The sequence below is a fragment of the Culex pipiens genome, chromosome 2 (assembly GCF_016801865.2).
Source record: "Culex pipiens pallens isolate TS chromosome 2, TS_CPP_V2, whole genome shotgun sequence".
In the NCBI taxonomy this organism is placed as follows: Eukaryota; Metazoa; Arthropoda; class Insecta; order Diptera; family Culicidae; genus Culex; species Culex pipiens.
Genome location: NC_068938.1, coordinates 131,426,583 through 131,441,191, shown reverse-complemented (window position 1 = coordinate 131,441,191; position 14,609 = coordinate 131,426,583). Strand labels below are relative to the sequence as shown.

General features: G+C 39.2%; 1 protein-coding gene and 1 long non-coding RNA gene across 2 annotated transcripts in view; one reads left to right on the top strand and one right to left on the bottom strand.

Moving 5' to 3' along the window:
* Positions 1-11,465, top strand: part of LOC120415324 (uncharacterized) — a 47,504-nt gene extending 36,039 nt beyond the window's left edge. Inside the window, exons 4-8 of the mRNA XM_039576809.2 lie at positions 5,725-6,009; positions 6,138-6,337; positions 6,441-6,596; positions 10,392-10,695; positions 10,758-11,465. Of these exons, the coding sequence (XP_039432743.1) occupies positions 5,725-6,009; positions 6,138-6,337; positions 6,441-6,596; positions 10,392-10,695; positions 10,758-10,924 (1,112 nt within the window). The 3' untranslated portion in view covers positions 10,925-11,465. The remainder of the gene's footprint in view (positions 1-5,724; positions 6,010-6,137; positions 6,338-6,440; positions 6,597-10,391; positions 10,696-10,757) is intronic.
* LOC128092946 (uncharacterized) lies at positions 6,175-6,864 on the bottom strand. The gene is made up of 3 exons (XR_008212111.1): positions 6,680-6,864; positions 6,414-6,608; positions 6,175-6,312 (listed from the first exon to the last, which is right to left on the bottom strand). It is a non-coding gene; the product is annotated as an uncharacterized LOC128092946 (long non-coding RNA).
* Positions 11,466-14,609: the final 3,144 nt, after the last annotated feature.

Below are 14,609 nucleotides of genomic sequence, written 5' to 3'. Positions count from 1 at the left end.
GCGTACACTCAAAGTAAAAAGTATCCTTTTTTCAAGTTCACCCGTCGTCACCCTTTAAAAGGGTATCGAAAATGTACTGAATTTGACATACCCTTTTGAAAGGGTGACGCCGGGTGAACTTTAAAAAAGGATAGAAAGTATCCTTTTTGAGGATTGAAAGTACCCTTTTGAGGGATACTTCTGACTTTGAGTGTCTACAAAGTTTCATTGAAATCAGAGAGGGTCGAGAAAAAAGAACCTTAAAAATCCTGTTTTGAGCTGGAATTGCTCTATAAGGCTAGTATGCAGATCGGAAGGAAAGGGGTCAAGAAACAGCTTTACAAACAGCAGAACAAAGGAGAGGGAGCGATTTCTTGGGGCTTTTCTTCACCCTCTCTGACTTGCTTGCGCTGCCGCTGCTACCCATTTGATTTTTTTCTTGACCGGTTCCTTCCGAAGTGCGTATACCGCTATAACACTTTTAGACTTTTTGCAGTGTCTTGCGAACCTTCGTGGTGAACGGACACTAGAGCTGCGGTATTTTTTACTACCTAAGCTCAGAGTTATTTCAAAACAAAATTCACAGTCTTTTTAAAGACTACCTATTTTCCAAAATTCTAAACAGTCTTTTCAAGACTAACCCCGCCTGAAATTTTGTTGTATTTTACAAACGAAGCCATCTTTTTAAGAGAACTTTGCTTGCAAAATGCGTCAAAACAAAGGTAAACGCAAATCTGCTGAAGATTTGGTCGTTACGTCGGTGAAGCGTTTGAACGCTAAAGGTGTATTCACATTATACCGCATTCGCATCCGCACAAAATTTGACAGTACGGACGCACAGTGCGGACGCGATTTCTCCAATGCATTTCATATTCAGCCATTCACACTGTTCCGCATCCGTATCCGCAGTACGGATTCGTATACGGATGCGGAACAGTGTGAATGGAAACATTTGAAATGCATTGGAGAAATCGCGTCCGCACGCGATGCGGTATAATGTGCATACACCTTAAACCGGCTAACGGAAACAGAAAAAGAAAACAGCCTCTTCTGAGGTCTGATTCTGATTCTGAATGTGAGGTCAATCCTCCAATTCCATTGACAAACAGTTTCGGTGTTTTATCCGAAACTGATGACAAGGAACCTTCTCCTCGTACTGAGCCTTCTGCCGTCGAGAAACGAGTAAAGGCTCCGCCAATTGTTGTGACTTCCGTCTCCGATTTGGCCAGCTTTCGAACGCAACTGAAGAATTGCAAGGAAACTTGCAATTTGAAGGTTTCGTTCCAGCTTGGTCGAAGAGGAGAATGTCGCTTGTTGACGGAATCTTTACAAGATCACCAAACTTTTGTTGGTTATTTTAAAAACCACAAACACAATTTCTACACGTATGAGACCAAGAATGCTCGGCCATTCAAGGCGGTCTTGAAAGGTCTCTCCAACGACTTGTCGGTGGATGAGATCAAAAACGAACTTAAGGTGTTGCTTGGCTTTGCCCCATCCCAAGTAATACCAATGAAGAAAAAATCAAACGGGAATATTTCTCGCTTTTGTTTGACTTCACAATTTTATCTGATTCATTTCAACAGAAATGAAATCAACAATTTGAAACTTTTGGACAAAGTTCAGTTTTTGTTCCATGCACGGGTAAAGTGGGAGCATTTTAAGAAACATGGCGGCAATGGCCAGAATCTGACCCAGTGCCGGCGTTGCCAGGCATTCGGTCACGGTACTGATCATTGCGCCATGGTTCCAAAATGCATGGTTTGCGGGGATTCTTCTCACGACAAGGACAATTGTCCCGTGAAAGAAGTCACCCAATTTAAATGTGCAAATTGTGGTGGAAATCACAAATCAAATTTCTGGGATTGCCCCATCAGAAAAAAGGTTTTGGATTCTCGTGCTAAGCATCAGCCGAAATCCAAACTGAAATTTTCTCAAAGTCAGGTTGTACCTGAAACTTTAAATCAAACGTTCGTGCTGTCTCACTCGAACAATTCTAGAAATACCCCTACCGTGGAAAAGTTAGGTAACAACAATGGCATTTCTTATGCTAACGTCGTTTCGGGTTCGGGTTCATCCACGAATTTTAAATCCTCTACCAATCTTTCTGAAATTGGGCAGGTACCTCAAATCTCATTTGAAATTTTTTCTGCTGGCAACGCTTTGGGATCTTCTGATCTCGGCGATGTTACGTTTGAAAAAATGACTTTTTTGCAAAACTCACTGTTTGGTTTGATTCAAACAATGAGTAATGCTACATCCATGATGGAAGCAATCCAGATTGGATTAAAATTTGCGAATGATGTTGTTCTTACCCTGAAGTTTAATCATGGATCTAAGTAATTCCATCAATATTATGAATTTTAATGCTCGCTCTTTAAAAGCGAAAGAAAATGAATTTTTCAACTTTTTACGAGTTCATAACGTGCACGTTGCTGTTATAACCGAAACATTTTTAAAAACTGGCACTTATTTGAAAAGTGATCCAGATTATAAAGTTATAACTAATAACCGAATGAATCGAAATGGCGGTGGAGTTGCAATAGTTATCCACCGTAGTATGACTTATAGCACTTTACGTGACTTTAAGTTAAAAGTTATTGAAAGTTTGGGCATTGAACTTGAAACTTCTTTTGGGAAAATTATGATTGCAGCTGCATATTTGCCTTTCCAATGCACTGGGGAAAATAAAAATTATTTCAAAGGGGATTTGAATAAACTTACTCGGCATAGATCTCGATTTTTGATCATCGGTGATTTTAATGCCAAACACCAATCTTGGAATAATTCAAAAGTAAATTCCAATGGTAAAATTCTGTTCAGAGATTGCACTTCTGGTCTTTATTCGGTTTTATACCCGAATGGACCAACTTGCTTTTCTTCTGTTAGAAATCCATCAACAATTGATTTGGTTTTGACAAATCAAAGTCAGTATTGTGGTCCTTTAGTGACTCATGCTGATTTTGATTCTGATCATCTTCCAGTAACTTTTTCACTTTCTCATGAAGCAGTTACCAGACCCAATAGTTTTGTGTTTAATTACCACAAAGCTAATTGGGACAGGTATCAGCATCATATTGAGAATAATTTAAATCATGATTTTGTTTTAGAAACCAAAGCTGATATTGATTCAGCCTTGGAATCTTTAACTAATGCAATTTTGGATGCTAGGAATATTGCTATTCCTAAAGTCCAAGTCAAATTTGATTCTCCCATTATTGATGACGATCTTCAGCTTCTGATTCGTCTGAAAAATGTTCGCCGAAGACAGTATCAACGTTCTCGTGATCCTGCACTGAAGCGAATTCAAAAAGATTTGCAAAAGGTTATTGACCACAGATTCACTCTCCTGCGAAATGAAAAGTTCGCAAGAGATGTCGAACAAATTAAACCTTATTCCAAACCTTTTTGGAAACTTTCAAAGGTTCTTAAGAAACCTCAAAAACCCATCCCTTCTTTAAAAGATGGTGATAATATTCTATTAACTAATGGGGAAAAAGCTCAAAAACTTGCTCAGCAGTTTGAGAGTGCTCATAATTTCAACTTGAATGTTTTGAGTCCTATTGAAAATCAAATTTCAATAGAATTTCAGAATATTGTTGAACAAGAATTTTCATCAGATGAAGTTTTTAATACGGATCTGAATGAAATAAAATCTATTATCAAAAAATTTAAAAATATGAAAGCCCCTGGTGAGGATGGCATTTTTTACATTTTAATTAAAAAATTACCAGAAGCAACTTTAAGTTGCTTGGTCAAAATTTTCCACAAATGTTTTGATTTGGCATATTTTCCCAGTAGTTGGAAAAATGCCAAAGTAATTCCGATTTTGAAACCGGATAAAAATCCTGCTGAAGCCTCAAGCTATCGGCCCATTAGTTTGCTTTCATCTATTAGTAAATTATTCGAAAGAATAATTCTTAATAGAATGATGACGCACATTAATGAAAATTCAATTTTCGCTGATGAGCAGTTTGGATTTCGCCTTGGGCATTCAACTACTCATCAGTTGTTGAGAGTTTCAAATTTAATTCGAAGCAACAAATCTGAGGGCTATTCTACTGGCGCTGCTCTTCTAGACATAGAAAAAGCATTTGACAGTGTTTGGCATAAAGGTTTGATTGCGAAATTGAAAAGGTTTAATTTTCCGATTTATATCGTGAAAATTATTCAAAATTATTTGACGGATCGTACTCTGCAGGTATGTTATCAGAATAGCAAATCTGATCAACTACCTGTACGTGCTGGCGTCCCTCAAGGAAGCATTTTGGGTCCAATTTTATACAATATTTTTACTTCTGACTTGCCTGATTTGCCCCCAGGATGTCAGAAATCACTTTTTGCTGATGACACAAGCATCTCCGCCAAAGGCAGAAGCCTTCGTGTCATCACAAGAAGATTACAAAAAAGCTTGGATATTTTCAATTCTTATTTGAAAGAATGGAAAATTACTCCAAATGCTGCAAAAACTCAACTTATTATTTTCCCTCACAAACCAAGGGCTGATTTTCTTAAACCAAAAAGTCATCACATTATAAAGATGAATGAGGTAAATTTAAAGTGGGAGGATCGAGTGAAATATCTTGGACTTGGTTTTGACAAAAACCTTACTTACAAGGATCACATTGAAAGTATCCAGGTTAAATGTAACAAATATATTAAATGTTTGTATCCACTTATAAACAGGAATTCTAGACTTTGTCTCAAGAATAAACTGTTAATTTATAAACAAATTTTCAGACCTGCCATGCTTTATGCTGTGCCGATCTGGACAAGCTGTTGCTTAACCAGGAAGAAAAAACTTCAGAGGATTCAGAACAAAATTCTGAAAATGATTCTGAAACTTCCTCCCTGGTTCAGCACCAGTGAACTTCATCAATTAGCCGAAGTTGACACTTTGGATGTTATGTCCAATAAGATAATTGATGCATTTCGACAACAATCATTGCAGTCTTCAGCTACATTGATCCGCTCTTTATATAGTTTATAAGTTAGTTTTAAGGTATCCCTTTTCCCTTTTGTACATGTAGGACCTCCTACATTTGAAATCACTGAATAGCGAAAGCTACAATATTTCATGAATAAATGAAAGTTGCTAGTATTTAAAATTGAGGTGAAAAGTCATCGTTTGTGATTGGACACTCAATAATATTTTAACTGAATGAATGTACATGGAAAAGAAATTTGAATAAATATTAATTAAAAAAAAATAGACTTTTTGCCAATTTTGAATTATGGGAGCTCAGATCTAAAAAAGCCATAAAACTTCAGGATTTTTTTCATAAATTCATTGATATTTGAGGAATTTTGCTACCAACTCACACGAAATCGGAAAAATGTCCTTCCATTTTTGAACATTCCAAACATTCGGAATTCTGAGTAATCAAATCGGGCGTCCAATTTTACATAAAAGTCGCCTTTTTTCGAATGTTCAAAAATGGAATGGGTCGTACCGCCCCTCCGTAACGAGATATCTAAAAAGGAACTCGATTTCGCGATCAGGAAAAAAATACCCTTTAGGACTCACGCAAATCGAAGAGAGGTCGTCGGGTCAACTGCTATATGAGTTGGCGGAGAATTTTACCCATTTTGAATTTTTTGAGGAAATTGATGTTGGTTGGTGTTTTTGATTGACATCGTACACATTTAAACTAAAAATAGTATACAGACTAGACTGGACTAGACTGCAAATTTAAAAAAAAAACTAGTCATATAAAAACCTTCATTTTCAACATTTATTTTCAGAGGTCGTGTACAACACCATCGACCGGATGGGCGGCTACAAGCGCCCCTCGTACGTTCCCGTCCACAAGAACCTGTTCGAGTTGCAGCCCGAGCTGAGACAGGACATCACCAAGGTCGAAAAGAGCATCCGGCTGATCAGAAAGCGGCGCCGCCGGCGGGGAATTTCCATCGAGGTTGCGCCAGATTTGGCACCCGGTGGACAGATTCAGCCGCCTCAGGGACCACAACTACAGCCACAATTGCAGGAGGACAGCACTGAGGAACCCACCGTGGAGCAGCACTTATGTAATATTCAATTGGATTTGAGATATGCTATATTTAATATTTATACTTGAATTGTTTATACTAATTAAGCTAACTTGTTTCAGACAATTTTTGATTGATTCATAATTTGATGATTTTGATAATTTCAGCCTCCATAATAGCCGACCATCGTGACGAAGACGATGACGACGAGGACGAGGACGAAAACACCAGCGGAATCGACAACGATTCCGACGACTGGGAGACCATCACCGAGCGGCGGGACGACATCATCATCCAGAAGGGTGACGATTCGAACGAGTACCCGCACTTTCACGTGACTTACTGGATGTTTTATCCGTACAGTCAGGTACATTAGAAACATGAAGAAGATCAAGAAGAAGGATCAGTTAAGGTAAGGTGCCCCTTTATTGAACCCCGAAAACCTCGGTTGGTTTCGTTTCTCGTTCCAGGGTAAGGTTATCTGCACGGTCAATCTGGGGCCGCTCGGACCGTGGCCGATTCCGCTCATCTTCGGGATGTGCCTCGGGACCAAGAAGGAGTTTGGCAGCCACATTGGCGACTGGGAGCACATGAGTTTGTTCTTCCGCGGACGGAAGGAACCGGACGTGAGTACATGTCTAGAGGAGAGCGCTACTTGTAAGAGCTAAAAGAACCACTAAATAACTCATTAGGGTCATCATGTATTTACGTTTGAATTTTGTTTTATAATCTCAAATATTTATTTGAAATGGCGAAAAATTATTTTTTGCGTTTCCGTCGTGAAACAACTTACTTTTCCTGTCATTCTTGAACGACGAAATAGCCTACTTTTCTGTACCAAAAATAACAGATTCGAATAGCAACACTTTTCAAAATAAATGCTGAAAAGTTCTACTTTTCAGCACTGGAATGGGTGCCATTTGCAGTTTGACAGAAACCTAGTACTACGTTTTGTTCAGAAACTCATGCCAAACATTTTGCTATAAAAAGCTCATGAAAAGATGACTTCATTTAAAGTTATATAACAAATACTATTACAGAAATTAAAAAAGGTGCAAAAAAAGTTTGTATACCTTTCGAAAAATTAACATAAATAATGTTATTTGTTGACAAATCACCATAAATCCAGTCTCCCAACTCCTAATAGGCATCCTTGACTGATTAAAAAAATAATTTGGATTGAATATAAAGTTTACTAACTACTTAGTATAAAAGTCTATATAACTCTGGAAATTCTGTATAAAACTTATCTAAACTAAATTTTGCAAACTTTTAATTTTACTAAACGTCATTATATCACCATAGTATTGCTAAATAAACATTCTGGAGTGGGTGTAACACCGTTTTGGGGGTCTTTGTATCGATAGAATAGATTTTTCGTTGGAATTTCGTACCAATCCGGAATTACGTCGTCGGAAAATCTGCCGGCATCCGAACCGGTTCACGATTCACAAGTCAACCTATGTGGCATCGGAAAGGGTATAAAATTTCCGATCTTTTGATACCCATACATCTAGGTTTTCTATAAAACCCACGTTTTTGTGTACGCGTCATATGAAACCAACGGTCAGGAAGAATCATACTAATTTAATTTTATTTCAAGGTAACTGAAGCTATTAAGATTTTTAGTGTAGGTTAAGGTGGGGCAAGACGACCATATGGGGCAAGAGGAACAATCGCTCCTACGGCCGTAATTTGTACAATTTTGATTATTTCCAGTATGAGGAATTGTTGCTAGCAATGCAATTAGCTGATTCTACTACCACATAATTGCCAAAATGACGTAAACGCCACGGGGCATAAGATTTAATGAAGTTTTTTTCGAAACCTTTGTTTTCTTATAATATTTGGAAAGTACAAAATAAGGCTTAGGGTTCGTTTTAAGGCTCATTTTATCAAAATGCTATTTTTCCTAGATCAGTAGTGTCCCTACAAATGACATGCACCTATTACAAAGTATGGTTTAACTTTTGGTTATTTTTGTTGAGAGTTTTTAAAAAATCTTGTTCAGGTGGGGCAAGTGTACCATATGGATTTTTAGTATGGAAAAAATTACGAATTGCTGCAACAACATATTTTATTGGGAAATAAATACATGAAAGTACTTAAAAACTGATAAACAATCGTTAAAAAAATTGTACATACAAAGTATAGTGATATTATGAAAATTTACTATTTATCATCGAAGTAGTTTTTTTTTTCGTAAAAACGATAAAATTTTTAGTAAAATATTATTATTTAATCTAAAAATGGAAGAAACCATTCAAATACATTCTAATCTGATGTATCTAAGTGATAACAGTTCAATTGTTAGCAAATTACCATATTTTTTCATGCATTGTTCCTCTTGCCCCAACGGGTTGCTCGTCTTGCCCCAATAGTTGAGTAGAACGTACGGAAAATCAAAAATTTTAAAATCAATTTTTCACATTAAAAAACAGGATTTTTTAAAAACTTGTTTAAACAAAGTCTTAGTCCTAGAATAAGACAGATTTTTTAACTTTTTAATGGGTTATAACGAGCATTTCCTTAGCTTGTTACACTTGCCCCACTTTCCCCTAGTTTAGTGAGTTTGGTTGTATTGTATCGTCAAGTAGAACTTTGTTTTATTGATCTAATAAATGTAAAATGTTGAATAATTTACGTAATAATTGTAATTATCTCGCAAATATATGCAAAAGATAAAAAAAAAACTGGCAAAAAAATAATTTGGGAACCAAATTTATGTATTTATTTCTACGACCTTTTCAAAAACCACACGCAAACAATATTGACAGCGCCTCTGGCGGGGACTTCAGGAAACTGCATACGTGTCAGATCCCTGGTGATAGGCGCTGTGTGTCAGCCAGGGTTGCCAGGTTGCCAGATAAATCTGGGAATGCCAGATTTTTCAAGTGTCTGCCAGAATAAAGATTCACCGATTTTGTCAGATTTTTCAGTTTATTCTCATTTTGAACAATTTTTTGAAAAAAAAATTGACGAATTAGTGCGTCCATCCCAGTAATTCCCGGGACAAAATTACTGAAAAATTTTCAAAACCAGGAATTCCCGAATCCCGGGATTTTTTTTTTATTTTTTGTCCCGGGAATTCACGACTTAGCGGGAATTAACGACTTAATGATAATTTGTAAAATATGTTTAATATAAAATATGAAATCCTAAACATTAAAAAAATACACTGGCTGGTATCTTTTTATTTTTTTCGTGTGTTGTTTTTAAACACAGTTTAAAAAAAATCAAGCTTTCGTGGTCATGTCATGTCATGTGCTAATTCTATGATTTTAAGCTTAAAAAACATAACAAATAAAATGAAAACATAAATTTTATTAATGCTTCAAAAATTTTCCGGGATCCCGGGATTTCCCGGGATTCGAAAAATATATTTCCCGATACCCGGGAAATTCAAAACCCGGGAAAATTGGATGCCCTAGCGATGAATATATTGAAAATAAAATGTGTATTTCATAAATAAAATGCTAATTCAACATTTTTGAGGTCATAAAATTAGTTAAACCATCTGAACTCTACAAACTTTTGAATTAATTTATATCCTCCCTCCCTTTCACCATTCTAAATTGTTAGATTTTCGTCTGCCAGATTTTTAATAGATACTTTGATTTTTCAAATTTTGACCTGATGTCAGCAATCAAATTTCGTTTTGGGAAATGATCGCTGACAGAAAGATCTATCAAATATCGAGCAATCCCATTCAGTGATATATCCCTTTTCAAGCATTTGGCTGAGAGTATCAATACGGAAAGAAGATCAGTTGTATCTGAAGCATAAGTAGTCAGGATTTACAATTGATAATTGGGTACTAAAGCCCTATGTAAATTTGTGTGTACAACGGTAAAAAACACGATTAAAAACCATTTCTGATCACTTTTTTTCATATTAACGCAAAAAAAAAATTGACAAGACAACATTTTTTCGATGGATCAACTATGGTCCCCTTGGAACGAGATGTCAAGTAGGAGCTTTTCTGTCAAGAAGGACCGAGAGGTTAATTTTTCAAAATTGATTTAAAAATCCATTTTAAACTCTTTGTGGTTGTACAAAGGGTTATTGTACTCAGAAAAATAAGCTTTATCGCTGTAAACAATAATATCAGCAATCTAAGCTTCATTTTAGGACCCAATTGTAGTTTGATGTTTATACAACCCGGCAGGTGCTGAGAAGTTATGCCTTTTTAATATAGTTTTGATTTTATCGGCGAATTACCTAAACACATAGACAATTGACTTAAAATTCCATTCAAAGGGTGTTTTCGAAATTGCAAAAAATGTTGTATGGAAGTCGTTGCAAAACTTGATTTTCTCAGCACTCGTCGTTTGATGAAAATCCTTCTTGGATAAATGTACACCTCGCGCTGAAAAAATCTTTTTCAAGCCAATTAATTTAAATTTATCCAACTCCCACAGGAAATGTACGTGTCCGCGCACGACGCCGGCGCCTTCTACTCGTACGAACGTCTCACGGGAACTTTTGAGTACCGGAGTCAGGAAACGCGCAAAGGAATCCTGCAGCGACCGACGTTTCCCAAAACGGTCATCACCTCCGGCAACCATCCGGTGCTGTTCGCGGCCGAGGGTTCACACGGCCTGTGGACCGCTCCGGGCAAACACAAGTATGTCCGCGTGCCAAGGCTGTACGACGTCAACGGGTTCGGAACGCCGTGGACCACGTGGCGAAGCGTCGAGGTCATCCACGAGGGTGACTCCAGGGGTGAGTTGGAAGAGATGTTGGTAATTTCATTTCAAATTAATTGCATTTGTTTAACATTTTAGGACGAACCTCCCTCAACCCCAAGTGGCTCAAGTTCAACGGTCGCTGGGGCAACCCCAAGAATCGGTGCCATCCGCTGAAGCGATTCGGTCTGCACATCTGCGAAATGACGGATGGCCCAACGGGAATCCCGCGAAAGAAGCCCCACTTCAAGTGCAAAAAGCGATAAAACCGCCCGCCACAAATCCTACAAATCGCACACTCTCCACCCACAAAACACTTTCTAGAATGCTAGGGCAAATCTATTTATTTGTTATTTTTAATAATTTATTTAAAACTCTCTTTTCCCCCTCCCTCACCCTCTTCCCCTATACTTCAAATCGCCATCAGCTCGCATGTGGTGCTCCACGTGAGCATGCTATCGATATGCATCAGTTATTTATTTATTTTTTAAAAGCTCATCACACACACAAACTCTTTTGTAAACACCGCGCACGTGTGACGACTCTCAGAAGCGTGATCGTGACGCTTCAAAACCATCCATCACACGTGCTGAAAATTTAATAAAAAAAAGTTGTTGAACTATCTCACAACTAAACAAAAAAAAACGCTAAACTTTAAAATGTGATTCGAGATTGATAAGCGAAGAAGAAAAGTATGTTCCCGTTAAGTATTCAAATGTAATGGTTGTAAATACACAGCGAAAAGTGAAACGGATTGTTATTTTTATTGTTATTGAAAAGCGAGGAATAAATAGTTGGAAAATTAAAGCATTTTGTTTTGTTTGCCCTAGAAAGAATTTTCTTGTGTCTTTTTTTTTTTTTTTAGTTATTTTGGCTCAAACTTTATGGGGCATTAGGGTGTAACATAGTTGTATGGAAAAAAATAAAGTTGTCCAAATTTAGTGAGCACACCAACCTAAACAACTTCCTAAAGTTTGGAAAAGATTTTTTTAGTCCCCACTTTGCGCAAAGTGATTCAATTTTCCATATAAATATGTATGGGGAAAATCATTTTTTTGAATTTTGATATTTAAAAAAAATCACGTTACACGCTATGTCAAAACCGGACTCATATTCGAATGCTCTACAACTTTGCCGAAGAGAGTATGGTGCTAACTTGCTCCTGAAAGCAGATACGGCGTCCTCAAAACTGGTCTAAAACGTAATTTTCGAGCAAAAACACGTTTAAGACGAGTCAGTGGTAGGGTTACGGGGAAGTGGATGGGAATGTTAGTCCGATACTTGAGTCACAGACAAACAGACGGGACACTCGAATGCCGAACCATCGTCCTTCTAAAACGGTTATTTCAAATGCAATTTTGTTTCGGCATCCACTCACCCGGCGCTGATGGCGCTGCTGTCGTGACAGCTCGCCCGTCTTCTCTCAGTGTGTGTGATGTGTTTTTTTTTTATTTAGCGTGAGCACGTGTGAGGCAGCAAATGAAAACAAAACAATTATGATGGAATTCAGGAATTCTAACGATGATCCACAATCCAGGCTTTGCTGGACAAGATTGGGGCAGTCTTGGTCAGGGTCATTTGAGCGGCTGACTAACGAGGACATACCTTTTGCCCCACTATTAACCCGGGAGGCCTCCTCAACAGCCCGCCGATGTTGAGGCTGCTGCTGAGGCGCCCGATACTGCGGAGGAAGCCGGATCCTATGGTGGAGTCATCTCCTTCGGAGCAACCTGATGCTTATCCCTCGTGGACTGCTGCTCAGATTGCTGCTGCTGGTCGTCCTTTTGGCGATGTTGCGTCGATCGTGGGCGCCACTCAATCTTCTTCTACAGTTGAGTTTCTTTGATTCTGTTTCGATGTATGATTTTGTGGTAGCGTTTTTTGGAATCTTTGCGACTTTTTGCTTTTGTTGTTTGGGGCAACTTAACTGCTCCGTGGACACGTTCCCCGCGGATGTTTCCAAACGCTCATCATGGGGACCAATTCTGGTAGATTTGAATTGGATTTTTCCACTACTGGTGTTTTCGTGACCAGGGGTATCGAGATTTCGGTGGAGGAGGAATCTTCGACAGAACTTGGAAGCAACGGGAGGACCAGTTTTTTAGTCTCTGTCGTTGCGGTTGTGGTGCGTCGTTGCTGATGCTGCCGCATGATTTGGCACATGAAGTTCTGCCATTGGAAACAGAACCAACCGTGGAACCGACCCACCGTCATCTTCGGCCATCGGTGTTGATTTTTATGTTTTTCATCGGGTACTGACTGGACGATCAGCAACAACAAAATTATTTCGATCAGCTGATTATGTTTACAATCGTTATGGCTTGATTGTCTCACGCATACATTGACATGACACATGACAGTGAAGGGTTTGTATTGGTATGTTTGGGCTGCGCTTCGGCATCAGCTCACTAGGCAGCGCTGGCGTCGCCGTGATTTGGTGGTTTGATGAAGGACGATGAATTTCAATAATAATTTGTATGGAGAGTCACGTCTGTTTGTCTGTGATTCGAGTTTGACGTTTTTGTCACATCAGCTGATTCCTTGCTTTGAAGAATTCTGGAACAACATGTGTAAATGGCGGATAAGAGTTGGAATGGAAATGTTACGAATAGTCTAAAAGATAGCCTAATTTTTAAGTTTAACGAAATTTCTTGCCTCGTTACACATTAAATAATGCAAGATTTGCAAAATATTCATCGTTTAGTTCAGAATTTGCAAAAGTTTTCAGGCTTCAATATGTTTTCCCCCATAAGGCTTTCTGGCCAGAAATTTACCAATACATTCAAAGCACAGACAAACAGACGTGACTCTCCATACAAATTATTTTTGAAATCCATCGTCCTTCATCAAACCACCAAATCACGGCGACGCCAGCGCTGCCTGGTGAGCTTATGCCGAAGCGCAGCCCAAACACACCAATACAAACACATTACTGTCATGTGTCATGTCAGTGTATGCGTGAGACAATCAAGCCTTAACGATTGTAAACATTAACAGCTGTTTCGAAATAATTTTGTTGTTGCTGATCATCAGTAACAAAATCAAAATAAATAAATCAAGACAGACGGGCGAAAATGACAGTGGGTCGGTTCCACGGTCGGCTCCGTTTCCAATGGCAGAACCTCATGAGGCAAATCATGCGGCAGCACCTGCAGCGATGCAAAACAAACACAATGACAGAGACCACGCCACTGGTCCTCCCCGTTGCTTGCATGTTCCGTCTAAGATTCCTCCTCCACCGAAAACATGAACCATTACACTTGACACCAGATATCCCGGTCACGAAAACACCAGTAGTGGCCGCCGGAATAGGAAAATCCAATTCAAAACTAACGGAATTGATCCCCACGATGGGCGTTTGGAAACATTTGCGGGGAACGTGTCCACGGCACAATTAAGTTGCCAGCGAACAGAACCAAAAGGGCCGAATGAGACGAAAAAAGTCGCGAAGAGTGGCGCTCACGATCGACACATCGTCAAAATGCCAAAAGGACGACCAGCAGCAGCAATCTGAGCAGCAGTCCACGAAGGATAAGCAGGTTGCTCCGAAGGAGATGACTCCACCACAGGATCCGGCTTTCTCCGCAGTAGCGGGCGCCTCAGCAGCAGCCTCGACTTCGGCAGGCAGTGGAATAGGCCTAAGAGTGTGCTACTTCAGGTTTTCGGCACGGTTCGCACTCGTTCTGCCTCGTTGTACTACTCCATCATGTCCGACCGCATCCGGTCCGAGTCGCCCTCGTGAGGTAGATTCGCCTCCGATTGATACACCCAAAGTCGTGCGTGTCGAAGGAGTGCCCGTAAATGTCCGTTTGCTCGTGTTTCTGCCGGAACACTACGTCCGGGACCGCTGGCTCTCGTCGTTCAGGTGCATTCGGCCGGATTCGAACTCTCCACAGATGAAGCGACCTTCCGGCGGGTTGAACTGGAGGCACTCGAGGTGGAAGGCTGTTT